Source organism: Symphalangus syndactylus, chromosome 4, assembly GCF_028878055.3.
Source record: "Symphalangus syndactylus isolate Jambi chromosome 4, NHGRI_mSymSyn1-v2.1_pri, whole genome shotgun sequence".
In the NCBI taxonomy this organism is placed as follows: Eukaryota; Metazoa; Chordata; class Mammalia; order Primates; family Hylobatidae; genus Symphalangus; species Symphalangus syndactylus.
This window is the reverse complement of record NC_072426.2, coordinates 58,965,961-58,983,229: the sequence shown is the minus strand read 5'-3', so window position 1 is coordinate 58,983,229 and position 17,269 is coordinate 58,965,961. Positions and strand designations below refer to the sequence as shown.

Below are 17,269 nucleotides of genomic sequence, written 5' to 3'. Positions count from 1 at the left end.
TAGATTATTATTAATGAAAAAAATACATTTTGCTCTTATTAAAATTTTTTTTTACATTTCCTAATTACCAATGAATAAAAAATGTTTTAATTCAGAAGTAAAATACATGAAGAGTTTGTTTCTTTACTATCACTTTTGGAGAATATGTGTTGTGAGATAAAAGTATGCTTCTAAAATTTATTTAAGTCTGCCAAAATAAGAATAATTTTGCCCTACAGGTTAATTTCCTTAAAAGTACAGTTATTAAATTAAAATAAGATATATGTAATTTCAGTGTATGTATTTTCTCTTTTGTAAAAATTTCTACCTTATATTTGTGTAATTTGTATAAAATATTATAATTTCTAAATGTTGAGATATTTTCTAATTTTCCTTGTACATTGAACGTGGCATGGTTCCATATATGTGGGGATAGAATAAACTACTTTTAAATATTATACTAAATATAAAGAACTGTGGGATGATAAACATTGATTAAAAGCTACCTATGGTTCCAAAATTAGAAAATAGTGCCATACGAATTGTCTTACTATTTACTTTTTGATAATATTTGAATCTCATATGAAAATAATTTTAAAATTAATAATAAACATTTACATAGCACTTGTAACATGCTAGGCATTGCTCCTAATAAAAGAGATATTATTATCCCCATTTGGTAGATATATAAACTGAGGCACAGAAAATTTAAGTAAACTGTGTTCAAATGCTGGCAAAATGTCAGAATCTGGATTTGAACACAGTTTTTTTACCAGTAACGGGTCTTTTAACTAATACTCCACACAGAAAAGCAACATACACACAAAAAAAAATCACAGAAGGGGTAAGAATGTAACACTTTACTTACTGTCATTCTTGAAAGTTAATGATTTTATAGAAAACGCTATTTTTCATAAAATAATCTCTCATGGAAAAGACTAATGTTAATTCAATTTGCAAACATTATTCATGAATTAATTATTGATTGGGTCACATTTAATTCCAAAGAACAGCAATGATTGTCACCAGAAATCATGTCCCTGGCAAAATACAGTGGGTAGCTCCTCTTTCAAAGAAGGCATCTGAATACTATAATGTCTCCATTTCTCAATTAAGCTTTTGTTATGCAATTCCATTCAAGCTCTAAATATTTCCAGACTAAGATATTTCATTCTAAACTCCATGCTTTTGTTTTTTTTTTCCATTTAATCTGTACTATGTCCTTCCTCTTTCAATTTGGCACCTGTGGGTGAATGACTTTAGGAAAAGTTTAGTGGTATGCCCTTTTGGGGTGAGATTGTTTTTAGCAGTGAAGGACAGAGAAATTGAACAGGAAAGAATACATGAGAAATACAAATAAGTGAAGCAGTCTAAGAAATGCAGAATCAATCATTATTACACTGGGCATATGTGATTAAATGTCTTCAAAACAATGAGGCTCATCCATCAGCATCCTCACGCATTGGGAAATCAGATCATTCTGGGAGAGAACAGAGACAGTCAGTCCGACAAGGCCATCTCCTCATAGTTACACATCACAGCCAAGTGCACATGTAAGGAATGCATCTCCTTGATTTGCAATTGTTTTTTCTAAAATGTGAAATCTCCGTATAGAAATGTGACAAGATAGGGGTAAGGCACGTCTTTCTGATATCTGAAAGGGTATCACGTTGTGTAACTCAGCTCCAGAAGAAACTTTGATATCCCTGAGTGCATTAATAAGTATTCATATAATTATGATGGCACTCTTGAAATACGTTATAGGTGCATTTCAATGATCCTACAAGTTAAGTAAATATATCAATTAAATAAAAATGACATATTTATGTGAAAGGAATTAAACTTCTAAAATTTATAGATTTATAAATATTGCTTATTCTCTAAAGTGTACTATCACCACAGTATTACAGCACAAACCATTCTATTATTTTTGTTATACTGGTTTCAACACAAAGAGTCAATAATGTCTGCTTAAAAGGTATAATTAAAATACATCTTTCTTTTTAACTGTCCTTCTTCAATAACTATTTCTGTGATACTGACCGGTGTGCCACTCATTTCCCAGTGGCTGTGTACTCTATGCATGTTCAGTGTTTTAAAGAAGAAATGGGAAGTGGTATAACCTCTACAACATTAACTTTGCAAATGTCTGGCACATTTAATAGGTCTGAGTATGAAAAGTAAATAAAAACTGAGGCAGTTACCCAGATATATTTCAGCCAGAAGAATGACTTTCCTTACAGTCTACAGCTATTTAAGACAAAAGAGTATTGTTTGTATGTGAACTCCAAATAATCCCATAATTTTTCCCCCTGCATGAGTAGATATAGCCTTTAAAGCTATCTGCTTTATAACTTCATAGTCAGAGCTTCTTCGGTCTGAAATCAATTCTTGAGGGAGCTTTTGAAAAGATTTACAAAATCGTGTCTATTTTCAAAATTGTAAGCTGAAATTGCTTTGCCTGTGCAGATATGATGACCCAAATCTCTTTCTGCAAAATATCCTTTTAAAATATGAAATCATTTGATTTATCAACTGGTATACATACTAATTTTCCTTCTATTACTTTAAGCAGATTTACATGTTTCAAAGCAGGAGAAAAAAAAGCATCAAGGAAAAGCCAATAAGACATTGTTATTTCAATATTCTAGCAAACCATATTGAGCTTTTACATTAAAAAGCCTCATTTAGTAAACAAGGTATTTATGAAAACTAAAGACTACCTTTGAATAGAATATTTTAATAAGTTAATAAATTGCATACATGGATGCAGAATAAATACTGTGAAATGTTTTCACTAAGGTGCTGTGAAACAACAACAGTGCAAAGTTCTAAACAAAGCATTCAGTTCACAGCATGGATGCACAAATAGAAGCAGATTATAGGTATTCCCCTAATACAGGCCCCAACAGATAGTTTAGTACTCTTTTTGTCAAAGACGATCAATTTTATTAACATAGCTTTCTCTAAAATGGTACCAGTTATTTCAATGCTAATATTCAGAAAATAAAAAGTCAGCATTTTGGAGGTGAGGGTAAGTAAAGAAGTAAGGAATATCAGAACACAGCACATGAATAACAATCACATTTTAAGAATTTATTGAAAGGGTGAGACTGAACATAAGTACAATTGTGGCGGGATAGAGATGGAAAGAAATACAAGTCTAATTGTGATGGTTTTGGTCTATGTTAGGCCAAATTAGTGGTAATACTGTTTTAGGGAAAAAAATCCTGCAAGGGAAGGTAAACTAACAAGTTTAGAGTCTATTGCATTTCATTGAGACGATAAAGTTTCTATCATCAGATGTTTTCCAAAGGAAAATAATATGTAGAAAAGTATCTATCACATCAACTATTTGACAATTTTAAAATTCTGTCAATTATTGGTAGTAGTATTCTCATTATCATTATTACTACGCCTTCTACCCATACTGTGCTGAGAAACAAGATGCACAATCATACTCAGCACAGTGGTTATGCTTTCTATTTTTAAAAAAATGATTGAAAAATTCAGTTCTCTTTCTCTTTTGCCCTTGATTTTAACAGTATTTGCCAAAGTAAATGTGCTCATTGATTTTGGATTTGGCTACTCAAATAATGTGCCCAAGTTTTTCCCATAATCAATCTGGAGAATCTATTTCTACCACTTATGAATCATTCAAAATTTTATTTCCTATTTATATGTAGCTGCCTGAGAACACAAAGCTCCTTCTTACCTGTGTGGTAAAACTTCCCTGAAAATCCAAGGTTGAAGGTAAAATTTGCAACCTGAGTGCGCAGTAAATTTTGAGTCTCTAGTAATGCCTGAAATAAATAAGAAATTAACATGATTTTAGAAAAATAAATATGAAGTTTTGGGATGCCTCTTTTGCAAATGTGTATGCATGAGTAAAACAAAATGATATGAGCTTTCTTGTTTTTGATGAGTACTGTTATGTAGTATTCATATTTCAGGTATTATAATTATTATTGTCATCATTTTTATTGAAGGTCACCGTATTATGAAACAGTTAAGTCCTAAGCACATTTTGCATTGCTGAGAGGCAATTGTCCAACTCCACAGCACTGAAATCATTTTTCATTTCTGTGTGAGACATTTCTTGAACTTTGGATTATTAAACTTCCTTTATGTGGTGAAAATTTTTCAGAATTTTTGAATGCAGACAAGTCCTGTTTTCTTGGTAAGCAATAGGAGGAGAATTTTGTTTGAACTGCAATTTAATATTTTATTTAACTGGGCCACCTCCCTCATCATTTTTAAAGGCATAATTATTAAATTGAAAGCTTGGGTTTTTACCTTACAAACTAAAGAGCAATGTATATTTTATAGGACACTGCTTGCAAACCTAGTTATGAAAAAGGGAAGAACATGTAAAAATAGATACCCCTTTTTGTTACTAATTCCATAACAGAAATTTTCTAAATGTGACAAACATTTCCCTAGTTTCTAGATTTGGAATTATACTATGTGAAGTCTGGTTTGTGGACAGGATAATAACACACTGCTAATAATGACACAGAATTAGTTATGTAAATTTGTTGCCAATCCTTTCACCGCCATTATTCCTATGTCAAAATTTATAGCATAATTCAGAACTCTTATATCCTTGGGCTTTTTAGTTTGCTTACTGGTCTGCATATTGATTCAGAATGCTTTTTCTATTTTTAAAGGATTTTTAAAGAGGGCATACTTTGTTCTAATTAAAATGAGAAGCTAATTTCAAACAAGAGATATTAATAATAAGAATGATTTTTGATTACTCCTATCCATCTGCTATGGAGACTAAGCAGTCAGAGGTTAAACAATTTTTTTCCATTAGTCATGGTGGCTAAGCATTTGTTTCAAAGACTTGTGAACCTAACTGTTTATTCCTTTACAATGAAAGGAGTCTCCTGCACATTAGTTTGATTAAAAAAAATGACTAAGTAACTAAAATGTTGATAAAATATATAGTCAATGGTTATTCAAGACCACAATTAGACTGGGTATTATCATGTTCAACATTATTAAATATTATCAACTAAGTAGACAAAGGCAAAAATAGAACCACTAGCCTGAGTTCTACAAAATATTAAAAATACATTTCTTATAGAGATTAAACTATTAAAAACAGTTAAGATAAAAAGTGTATTGAACTAGTTGAACATATTGGTAAATGCTCTGGAATACAGCCTTAAAATAAGAACATTATGCATTATTTCCCTGAGTGAGTTCCCTTTTCTGGCTTTTTTTGGCTGTATTCCATGCACAATTTCTGAGTCTCCTTATCTTGATTTTTAAAAAAATTTCTCCCGTCTGCTATTCCCCTCACCACTCCAATTTCATCCACTTATCTTTCTTCCTCTAAGTTCTTGAAGTCATTCATTATTCTGCATTTATTTATCTGTGAAATGGGGTACTTTTGAATATTTATTTTATACTATTATTAGGAGAATTACATTGGGTAAGGCATGCAAATTGCTTAGCTAAGTGTCTGGCAAGTAGCATGAGCTCAAAAAATACTATTACTGATACCTGAGTCTATCATTCTCTCTCCATCAGTTAGGTATCCTTGGAGCCTCTAACACCCATTGCTATTTCCTCCAAATCACCACGTACTCTGGTTAAACTTAGCTATCTCCTACCTCCTACATTTCCCCATGCCATTCCTCTCTTTATTCTCTGTACCTAGAAAGCCTCCCCAGCTCCCAAATCCCACCAATTCTTTATATCTCCACCCAATTGCCAACTTTTTGTATAAAGCCTCCTCTAGTACACCAAAGTAGATTCCTAAATTATTTTCTTAAGACTTGCATCATTTTTGACTTTATTGCATCCATGCTGTATCTTATGTTTTCCTCTAGTCTATGCACCTGAAGGTCCATCAAACCTTACTCATTTTCATGTAACTCATGTTACTGTTTTTTTTTTTTTGCATTTAGTAACATGAGATACATGAAAATGAGTTAGGTTTGATGTATTCAAAGTATGATAAAAGTACATACTGATACACAGCAATAATTGGACTGGTTTCATTTATTTTAAATTTTTATCAGGAACATTTTTCCAATGGTAATATGATAAACATAGTTCATGGGCCATACCACAAGATGATACCAGAACAATATAGATAGGATCTAGCATTTCACCAGGATGTTTTATAACACAGATGTTTTATAGCCTTGTATCATAGATCTCTAAAGCAAGTTCAGAGACGCAAAGGCAGATGCGGGGCTAGTTAGCTATGTGAAGAACTTAACAGATCTTCATTGTTGAAAAAAATAGAGTTGTCTAGTCATGGCCTACTAACATGTAGTCTGGATTAATGAGGGAGTAAAAATGACAAATGCTATAAGTAAAACCAAAACAAATGAAAAAAAAAAAACGCAAATCTGAAAAAGATTTCAAGGCTTCCTTGTTTAGTACAAGTAAATGTTCTTTAGTTTTCAAACTTCAGAAAAGTTTTCATGCCTTTCAATGACAAAGGAAGAGAGAAAAAAATAACAATGAATATACACAAAATGATTCAAACTATAAAAAATCAGAAATAAATTTAAAAGAGAAAAGTGCTAAACCATACAAATTAAGAAGAAAAGTAGAAAGAAGAAAGAATTCCAATATAGGAATAATGTAAAATGTCAGAAGAAATATTAGCGCAAGAATAATATGGATATAAATTTCAGAATAAATTAAGTACAAATTTAAGTTATTCTTTAAAAACTCCTTATTTTTTAAAACCCCTTATTTTGGAAAAACTTCTTTAATGAGCTAGAAATAAAGTGTCTCAATTTGGAATACAAATAAAATAGTAAAGCTCAGGAAATACACTTTTTTCTACCTGAATATTTTGTGTGGAAACTTTAGTTTTGAATATATATAATAAAATGTGGCTGGGCGCGATGGCTCCTGCCTGTAATCCCAGCACTTTGGGAGGCCAAGGCAGGTGGATCATTTGAGGTCAGAAGTTCAAGACCAGCCTGGCTAACATGGTGAAACCCCTTCTCTACTAATAATACAAAAATTGATGGGGTGGTGGTGCATGCCTGTAATCCCAGCTGCTCAGGAGGCTGAGGCAGGAGAATCACTTAAACCTGGGAGATGGAGGTTGCAGTGAGCCGAGATTGCACCATAGCACTCCAGCCTGGGCGACAAGAGCGAAACTCCATCTCAATAAATAAATAAATAAATAAATAAATAAATAAATAAATAAAAATAATAAAATGTGTTTAGAGTTTTGACAATATACATTATTTAATAGTTTGCATGACATAACAATATAAATGGCTTTGAAATTTTTTCTTTTACTGCTTATGAAGAACTAAGTTGATTGTATATTAAAGAGAATAAATATGTAACTTACTTATAAAAATCAATAAATTATTATTTTAATAAACATTACTTCCATTAATTCAATATTCTCCTAATAAATTTCTTAGTATTTAAGAAAGCAAGTCTAGGCTGTGGTGGCTTATGCCTATATTACTAGCACTTTGGGAAGCTGAGCTGGGAGGATTGCTTGAGCTTAGGAGTCAAAGCCGGCCTGGGCAACATGGTGCAACCCCTTCTCTACAAAACAAAAAACACAAAAATTAGCCTGGCATGGTGGGTTGTGCAATGTGCCTGTAGTCTCAACTACTTCCAGGACAGGGGCGAGAGGATCACTTTAGCCTGGGAGTTTGAGACTGCAATGAGCCATGTTCATGCCAATTCGACAAAGAGAAAGAAAGAGAAGAAGGAAGGAAGGAAGGGAGGGAGGGAGGGAGGGAGGGAGGGAGGAAGGAAGGAAGGAAGGAAGGAAGGAAGGAAGGAAGTAAAAAGAATGAGAGTCCAATTTTGCCCCTATATAGCTACATACTGTTTGATAAAGCAGCAATGGTATTCAAACTTTATTGTGTGTACAGTTTTCTAGAGAAAATTGCTAACATTGTCAATTCTGGGGCCCACTTTAGGAAATACTGATTTTTGTCCATCATAGTTCCTAGAAATGTGCACTTCATCATATAATCCAGCTAGTTCTAATAAATGTCGAGCAATTATTTTCAAGTTGCCCACATGAAATGAATCACCAGCATGCTTGTAAAATATCTACTCCCAGGCTTATCCTCTAGGGATTCTGAATTGGAGACTACAAAATGAAAACTAAAAATCTGTTTTTAACAATGATTTTTATAGCTTCAACCTGGAGATCATCACCATTAGGACACTAGTGTCCTAATAATACTGAGTTAGCATATTATTTATATTAATTTCAAGGTGATATGCATATTTCTTAAACCATTCTGATATTAGGTTGTTACTCTCAGGCTAACCCTTTCCCTAAGCGTACCTAATAAGTCGTGTGCATATTCACATTTTGATATAGTCTTTGATATGCTTTGGCTCTGTGTCCCAACCCAAATCTCACATCAAATTGTAATCCCCACATGTTGAAGGTGGGGCTTGGTGAGAGGTGATTGGATCCTGAGGGTGGTTTCTAATGGTTTAGCACCATCTCCCTAGTGCTGTCTCATGACAGAGTTCTCACGAGATCTGGTTGTTTCAAAGTGTTTGGCACTCCCCCCACAACACACTTTCTCTCTTCTTGTGAGTCAAGTAAACTTATTTTCTTTGTAAATGATCCAGTCTCAGGTATGTCTTTATAGCAGTGTAAGAATGGACTAATACAGAAAATTGGTATTGGGAGTGGGCACTGCTATAATGACACCTGAAAATGTGGAAGCAACTTTGGAACTGGGTAATGGGCAGAAGTTGGAATAGTATTAAGGGTTCAGAAGAAGACAGGAAGACGTGGGAAAGGTTGGAACTTCCTAGAGACTTGTTGAATGGTTGTGACCAAAATGCTGATAGTCATATGGACAATGAAGTCCAGGCTGAGGTGGTCTCAGATGGAGATGGGGAACTTACTGGGAACTAGAGCAAAGGTCATTCTTGCTATGTTTTAACAAAGAGGCTGGAGGCATTTTGCCCCTGCTCTAAAAATCTGTGAAACTTTGAACTTGAGAGAGATGATTAAGGGCGTCTGGAGGAATAAATTTCTAAGTAGCAAAATGTTGAAGATATGGCCTGGCCCTTCCTAAAAGCCTAACTCATTTTCATAAAGAAAGAGATGGTCTGAAATGGGAACTTATATTTAAAAGGGAAGCAGACCATAAGAGTTTGAAAAAATTGCAGCCTGACCATATGGTAGAAAATAAAAATCCATTTTCTGGGGAGGAATTCAAGCCCAAGCCAGCTGCAGACACTTGCATAAGTCAAGAGGAGCCAAATGTTAATCGCCAAGACAATGGGGAAAGTGTCTTCAGGGCATTTCAGAGACCTTCACAGCAGCCCCTCCCATCACAGGCCCAGAGGCCTCAGAGAGAAAAATGGTTTCTTGGGCCAAGTTCATGGCCCAGCTTCTCTGTGCAGCCTAGGGATATGGTGCCCTGCATCCCAGCCACTCCAGCTCCAGCCATGGCTAACATAGCCCAAGGTACAGCTCACGTTGTGGCTTCAGAGGGTGCAAGCTCCAAGCCTTGGTGGCTTCCCTGTGCTGTGGTGTTGGGCGTGCAGGTGGGAAGGATGTTAAGAGTTGAGATTTGGGAACCTTCACCTGGATTTCAGAGGATGTATTGAAATGCCTGGATATTCAGGCAAAATCTGCTGAAGGAGCAGAGCCCTCATGGAGAATTTTTACCAGGGCAGTGCAGAGGGGAAATGTGGGGTTGGAACACCCATACCAAATCCCCACTGGGGCACTGCCTAGTGGAGCTGTGAGAAGAGGGAGACCATCTGCCAGACCACAGAACAGTAAATTCATGACCAGCTTGCACTGTGTGCCTGGAAATTGCAAACTCTCAATGCCAGCCTGTGAAAGCAGCCATGGGGGCTGTACCCTTCAAAGCCACAGGGCAGAGTTGCCCAAGGCCTTGGGAGTCCACCCCTTGCATCAGTGTGTCCTGGATGTAAGACCTGAAGTCAAAGAAGATTATTTTGGAGTTTTAAGATTTAATAACTGCCCTGCTGGGTTTCAGACTTGCATAGGGCCTGTAGCCCCTTTGTTTTGGTCAATTTCTCCTATTTGGAATGAGAGTATTTACCAAATGCCTTTATCCACATTGTATCTTGGAAGCAACTAACTTGTTTTTGATTTTACAGGCTCATAGGCAGAAGGAACTTACTTTGTCTTAGATAAGAATTTGGACGTGGACTTTTGGGTTAATGCTGGAATGAGTTAAGACTGAGGCAGACTGTTGGGAAGACATGACTGTATATTGAAATGTGAGAAGGACATGAGATTTGGGAGGGGCCAGGTGCAGAATGGTATGGTTGGGCTCTGTGTCCCCACCCAAATCTCATGTCAAATTGTAATCCCCACATGTGGAATGTGGGGCCTGGTTGGAGGAGATTGGATCATGAGGGTGGTTTCTAATGGTTTCGCACTATCCCCCAAGTGCTGTCTTGTGCTAGAGTTCTCACAAGATCTGGTTGTTTAAAAGCGTGTGACACTTTCCCTTTGCACTCTTTTTTCTTCCTCCTCCCACCAAGTAAAATGTGCCTTGCTTCCTCTTTGCCTTCCACCATATTTTAAGTTTCCTGAGGTCTTCCCAGCCATTAGAACTGTGAGTGAATTAAACGTCTTTCTTTCTACCTTATTGAGTCTTGGGTATGTCTTTATAGCAGTGTGAACAAACTAATACTATTTATTTATTTATTTATTTATTTATTTATTTATTTATTGAGACAGAGTCTCACTCTGGCTGATGGAGTTGCCCAGGCTGGAGTACAGTGGCATGACCTCAGGTCACTGCAACCTCCATCTCCCAAGTTCAACTGATTCTCCTGCCTCAGCCTCCTGAGTAGCTGGGACTACAAGCGTCCACCACCATGCCAGGCTACTTTTTGTATTTTTAGTAGAGACGGGCTTTCACCATATTGGCCAGGCTGGTCTCAAACTCCTTACCTTGTGTTCCACCTCCATCGGCATCCCAAAGTGCTGGGATTACAGGCATGAGCAATGGTGCTAGGCCTAATACAGTCTTATAATTTCAAAATTTCAAAACAGCTACCTCAGAGTGATAGTGTTTGTTTTATATGGTCTTTTATCATACTTAATAGCTCAACAAAAAGGTGTCTTATTTATCCTAACTAGATTATGATATGGGAATCAGAAGAGATAACTTATATTTATATTTCCCAGGTAAAAAATATCGCTTTATGGAAAGATTAAATAGTCCACCCAGAAAACACAAGAAGAAGGACAAAATTGACCATGACTGCCTTAAAACTCAGTCTAACCTTAGTAACCTCATGTTCCAATATAGCAAGTTTGTGTGCCTACCTCGATAAAATGGAGTTGGGATTCCATAAACTTTTGCACAGATACTATTTGTAAATTTACAATTGAAGATGAATAGGGCTGACCCAGGATGAAAATACGAAGCTTTTGAAATTTGCATTTTATAGCTCTACCTTTCTTCTTACTCATCTCAATCTCATTTCTTTCTTTTTTTTTCTGATAAACTGTTACTGTTACTCAAGGAGGAATTTGCTATAATGTATACATTAACAAAAAACTTACAGCAAGTTTTCTACATAATTTCATGTTAAACGGTTTAGCTCAGATTGTGAAATGGATACGTTAATTAATTAAAAATGAGTGAATGCCTCTGATGACAATACTGAACAAGTGCAAGGGTATTTATGGGGAGAAAGGTTGAACTGTAGGGATCCTACTTCTGAAATCACACTCAATCTGAAAAAAAACCTGGTGAGCCAAAGAACACCTTGACGTTTCAGAGCAATTTTTCCTCTTTCCATCCACCACTTAAGTATTTCATTGCCATTTTTCTTTTTTGGTCTGTCTCCAGGAAGACAGGAATCTAAAAGCTCACTCTCTTTGGGCACTCTTCCCTCTTTTTGCCACTGTTCATTCATTCGTTCATTCATTCAAACAATATTAATTGTACTGTATGTTTTAGGTGCTCAGGATAGAGTGGAGAATGGCAAAAATTATATCTAATTTTATCAAGCTTTTACTACGTGTTAGGTGATGAGCAACACTCTAATTATTTATTTAAATCTTCCAACAATCTTTTTATTAATCCTATCTTACAAGTGGAGAAAATAATGCACAGAGAGGCTACATAAATTATGCTAGGTATGGAGTTAGAAAGTACCTGATAAACAAAACTGGTAAGTTTTCTGGTTTTTGATGGAAACTACATTCTTTTTAGGCACACAGAGGATACACATAACAAATCAATCAAATAATTGTTTAATTACAAATTGTTACTAGCGTTGCAAAATTAATTTTAGTATCATGCTATTATTGAAACAAACACAAAGTATCTATGTTTCAACAAGGTAGACAATGAGATCAATAAAGTGCATCCTGGAAAAGTGGCAGGCCATTTTGTTGAGGCATGGAAAATAACATATCAGTTATGCCTAAAACGGGACCTGGGGAGTCTGCTCCAAACAATGGGGCTAATGAGAACAGATCTTAGGGTCAGGAAAGAATTTAGTGTTGTTACTTTCAAAACTTTGTTACACAGGATTGGAGGGTAAGTTTCAGGAACTAACTGCACACAAAATATATATATATGGGTAAGGATAATGGTTTCATTGCATAAGGAGTATTTTTTGAATACTGGAAGTTTAAACATTGATACTGATTAAACATACTGGCAAAGAGAAGAAAAAATTAAAAATTGGTTTTACTTTATAAAATAATATTAAATCATGTCACGTATGTGAAGAGTTTGCATTTTCTGCCTGATTATCAAAGAACACAATGAAGGTTATATAAATCATTAAATTGCAGTGTGTTCATAGTGTTGTAAATTTTATTTTATTGCATCAGTAAAACACTCCACGTGTCTTTGACTCCTTTCCTAGTAGATGTGAGTGGATGTGTCTCGTGCCCTAAACGTTGTTACTGGAGGGTGTCCTGGGCATCTCCTTGCCACAGAACTAGAAGCCACTGATTTTAGTTCATTCTGAAAGTGTATAAGACGAGCTTCTGCTTCCGTTTTCTGACTGGCATTCTGGTTCTCTCCCTAAGATCAGAAAATTTCCTTAAGAATGGTGAAATACTGTTCAGTTCTTATGAGTTCTAATCTCTCTTTCAATTGTATCTTATTTCAGTTCATAAAGATCATCTCAAACTGTCTGTGCCCTGCACTCTCTTCCTCTGGTTTCTGTTTCCCATGCTCTACTGAATTGATTGAAATTTTGAATCAAATTAGTATATTTGAATAAAATGTGATCTCATTGTGACCCTTCAAATGGTATCAGGGCAGTGGCATTTTTGTTTATAATTTAGTTCCTCTAAGCCTGGTATCCAATTTTATATATATATATATATATATTTTAATATACTATTCTTATAAGCTCTTGCTCTCCAGTCTCCATTATAACTTATAAAATTTTTTTGTCTTGTAAAAAGATAAATACATATTTTAACTTCAGAGGTCATTGTTTGTGTGGCATAATTATTTCCTTACAAGATTTTTATAAGGTAATAACAAAATAACTCATATTTCCTAAAGCCAAAGTATTTAAATAAGTCATAGAGTAATAGTGGTGTAGAACTCAAACTAGTTAGGATTTCTTTGAAAATAGCGGAATGAATCTTTTAGTCATTTTAACCTCAATGACTTAAAAATGGCTTTAGGAATAATATGAAATCAAATAGCCAAGAATAACATACATATACACGTACGACATAAACAATATAATAAAGTCAAAATCTTTTTCGGGTCAGAGTGGGAGATAAGGAGTTTATAACACAAAATATCCCCAAGAATTCTCAGAAAGGATCTGAAAACTAGGTCCGAGTTCTCTTTGCATTTGCTTGCAACTTTAAAATGTAACTTGAATCCCTCTGCAAAATCCTGGCTTTTGTGTTGGAAGGCCAGCTTGATGGAGATACTTTGTATTCCATGTGGAAACTCCAGAGCAGGTACAGATTTGGTTACCACTGTCAGAAATGGCTTAAGATCTGCAGAATGTGGATGTTTGAGCTACCTTCTTCTTCAAGTGATTATAGACAATTTCACGGTGTAAGAAGAGATAACCAGTGAAACAGAAATATTTACCACAGACAAGTGGTAAACCAAACTATGATCCATGGGTCACTATAAATTTGGGTCTATAAAATTAAATGTCTGTGAAAAAATAATTATATCTTCAAAATGTTTAGGAAACACTCTGTATCTAACACCACTAGAGAAGGTCTCAACCCACATTAACATACTGAAGTCCTTTGGTAGGAAAAATCTTGCACTTAATGTATCTTATCTTTTACCTCAAATAATCAGCCAGAAACACCCACCTCCACTTGCCTAAGTTTGTGGTTTGCTTATTTAGGAAAAAACATTAAGTGAATGTCTAATCATGGGAAAGTAGAGGTGTCTTTTGGGGTCATGATCTCCACTATTGAATATAGTTTCCTACTTATTATGCAATGCAAATGAAAAATGTAATAGCTGTGATTTTATATGAAATGTGATTCTGAATATGCATGCAGTCAAATAATCACATTAACTCTCTGCAAGTGATCTGTACAAAGGAGTGTTTTTCCATTATTCCAGGATTTGCTATTGTTAAAGAGTTTCAAATAAAGATAAATTCCTTTATATTATGGAATTTTGAAAATATATTTAGAATTAACAATTATAATTTTGATAAATATTATAGTACATTTCTTGGAGCATCTTATTCTTGCTGAGAAATTATGAAAAACAACTATTAAGTTAATGAAAACAACTTTTAAGTTCTTAATGAAATCAATGAAATGTGGATTAATTCAAATTTTCATGATCAATTTTATAAACTTTTTGAAAATTTTCATACGATACATGGTTGAGTATTTTGTAAGCACACAGATACATACATCTATTTTTTTTTTTTTTTTTTTTTGAGACAGAGTCTCGATCTGTAGCCCAGGCTGGAGTGCAGTGGCACAATCTCGGCTCACTGCAAGCTCCGCCTCCCGGGTTCATGCCATCCTCCTGCCCCAGCCTCCCAAGTAGCTGGGACTACAGGCGCCTGCCATCACGCCCAGTTAATTTTTTGTATTTTTAGTAGAGACGGGGTTTCACTGTGTTAGCCAGGATGGTCTCAATCTCCTGACCTTGTGATCCACCCGCCTTGGCCTCCCAAAGTGCTGGGATTACAGGTGTGAGCCACCATGCCCAGCCTACATACATCTTTAAATGTGTACCCCCAAAACCACTTTCAAAGGCTGAATATCAAATTATGAGTCAGTTTATATACATTTGAGACATTAAGGCTTATTTATTTTTTAAGCTCAAATGCAGTAGAATTTTCTCAGTGCACTGCCAGTAGGATAAAGATATCTAATTTTAGATTTTGTTATAAATATGAAAACCATTATTATTCATATAGGACCATAATTGGTTATAGAAACTAGAAGAAAAATACATATACTAAAATCCGTGGTATAGCAAAATATTTTAAAATGGATTTTTATTTACTCGGCAGATAAATCTTTTTCTTGTGGAAAGTCTCTCCCTCTGACAAAAACTTAAGAGTTTCAAAAACAAAAACTCCTGTGATATCTTGTTGTCACCTCCTTGACTCAGCCCTATTTAAAGCCTAATTATGATGCACATTTATAACAAAGTAGGTGACATAATCTAATAAACACCTACTAATCTACCAAGTGATTTTCTGTAGATGAAGGGAAGCTAGTGAGACACTCATGAAAGAGAACAGCAAAACCAAAAATGCATGAAGGGTAACATTTTCCAGTACAGCTCTCATTTCCCAACAAGAGACAGAAACAGTATAATTATTTTCTGTATGAATGGTATCCTTTGGAGTTCTGTGACTGACATTATCTACCTTTCACATTATTTCTTTAATAAAGACATTTTGGTGTAATTTAACTTTAAGTGAACTATGTTCCTGTGCTTACCTATTCAAGAAATATTTAAGTAGCTAATATAGTCCAGCTGTTGTAGGGACTGGAGATTCAGTTTTGAATGAAACAAATAGTCCTTTGGTTAGGAGTTTATATTTCAGTGACACAAACAATAAACAAATAAATTACTAATATCATTGCAGTTGAACCTGTGGGAAGCCACTGGAGAGTTTTGAGCAGATACATAATATTCATGATTTATACCTTAAATATTTGGCCACTGTATGAAGAATTGCCTGGGTCAGAGCAGGAGAAGAATGAAAGAGGAAAACATGTAGAGGAGAAAAACAGGTTAGCCAATTGAGAAATGAGGGTCCTGGAGTTTGTAGTAAAGCAGGAAGAAAGTGGTCAGATTTGGGATGTAGTTTGAAGATAAAGTTTCTAGAACTATTAATATCAAATGATACATTAAATGCAGGTTGTGAAAGAATTGAATGTAGCATATGATGACTTCTGATTTGTTCCCAGGCTTTATGTGTCAGATGAACATTGTTTGCAAAGTACCAGCTACCTTTATTCTTCAGTAGAGAAGTGTCTCTTCAAAATCCCTGTCTAGCCTTTAGTGAGTTGACGTCATCGGCATAAATCAGGTGTTCTTAATCTATGACATTTTTGACACTTCCATTTTTTTTATGTCTGTGTTTTCATGAGAGCTCAAGAAGTGGGGAATAGAAGCAATTTTGTTCCAATATTTTGAAGAAAAGATGATAGAATGAGTAATCAAGCAAAATAACTATCCTAATTCTTTTAAAATTTAAGAAGCATAGTAGATACAGGTTCATTGTGGAGGAAATATCAAATTGAAACAAATTTCTAATTTTACACAAGGAATCTAAAACAATGAAGAATAAAAAACATATTACTAGCACTTTTATTCCATTCACTGAATTATTAAAATCAAACTCCTAATTATTATTTAACTAACTATAGCTCATTTAACATTATAAAAAGTCACAAAGTATTCAAATTTATGGATACAACATTCTTTGTACTTGTATAAATGAAGTATAGTAGCTCTTTTCAATAAGCTCTTAAGGAATCCCTTGACCAAAAGACATATTACAAACTACAAGGATGTTTTATTAACTGATTCTTTAGTTTGACATTGCAAATATCTCTTATCTTGGGCCAGCAGTGAGATAAAGTCTCTTAAAAAAATCTTACATCCCACATTATTTTACATTAATCACTAGAATTACGTTTAGAAATTTTTGAGTGATCTTTATTCTTCCTAATTGTTGCATGTATCAAGCAAGACAGATATATTTCTACAATATCTTTGTTAATAATTAACACATCTCACATTTACATAATACACTTTTTGGGGCAATTTCTTTGGTAACATTTCATGGCTAATAGGAAGCAATTTGCTTTTCTTTA

General features: G+C 34.7%; 1 protein-coding gene across 1 annotated transcript in view; it reads right to left on the bottom strand.

Annotated features, from left to right (window-relative positions):
* LOC129480695 (bifunctional heparan sulfate N-deacetylase/N-sulfotransferase 4) overlaps positions 1–17,269 on the bottom strand; it is a 276,129-nt gene that overhangs the window by 141,985 nt on the left and 116,875 nt on the right. Inside the window, exon 3 of the mRNA XM_055274737.2 lies at positions 3,695–3,782. Within this exon, the coding sequence (XP_055130712.1) occupies positions 3,695–3,782 (88 nt within the window). The remainder of the gene's footprint in view (positions 1–3,694; positions 3,783–17,269) is intronic.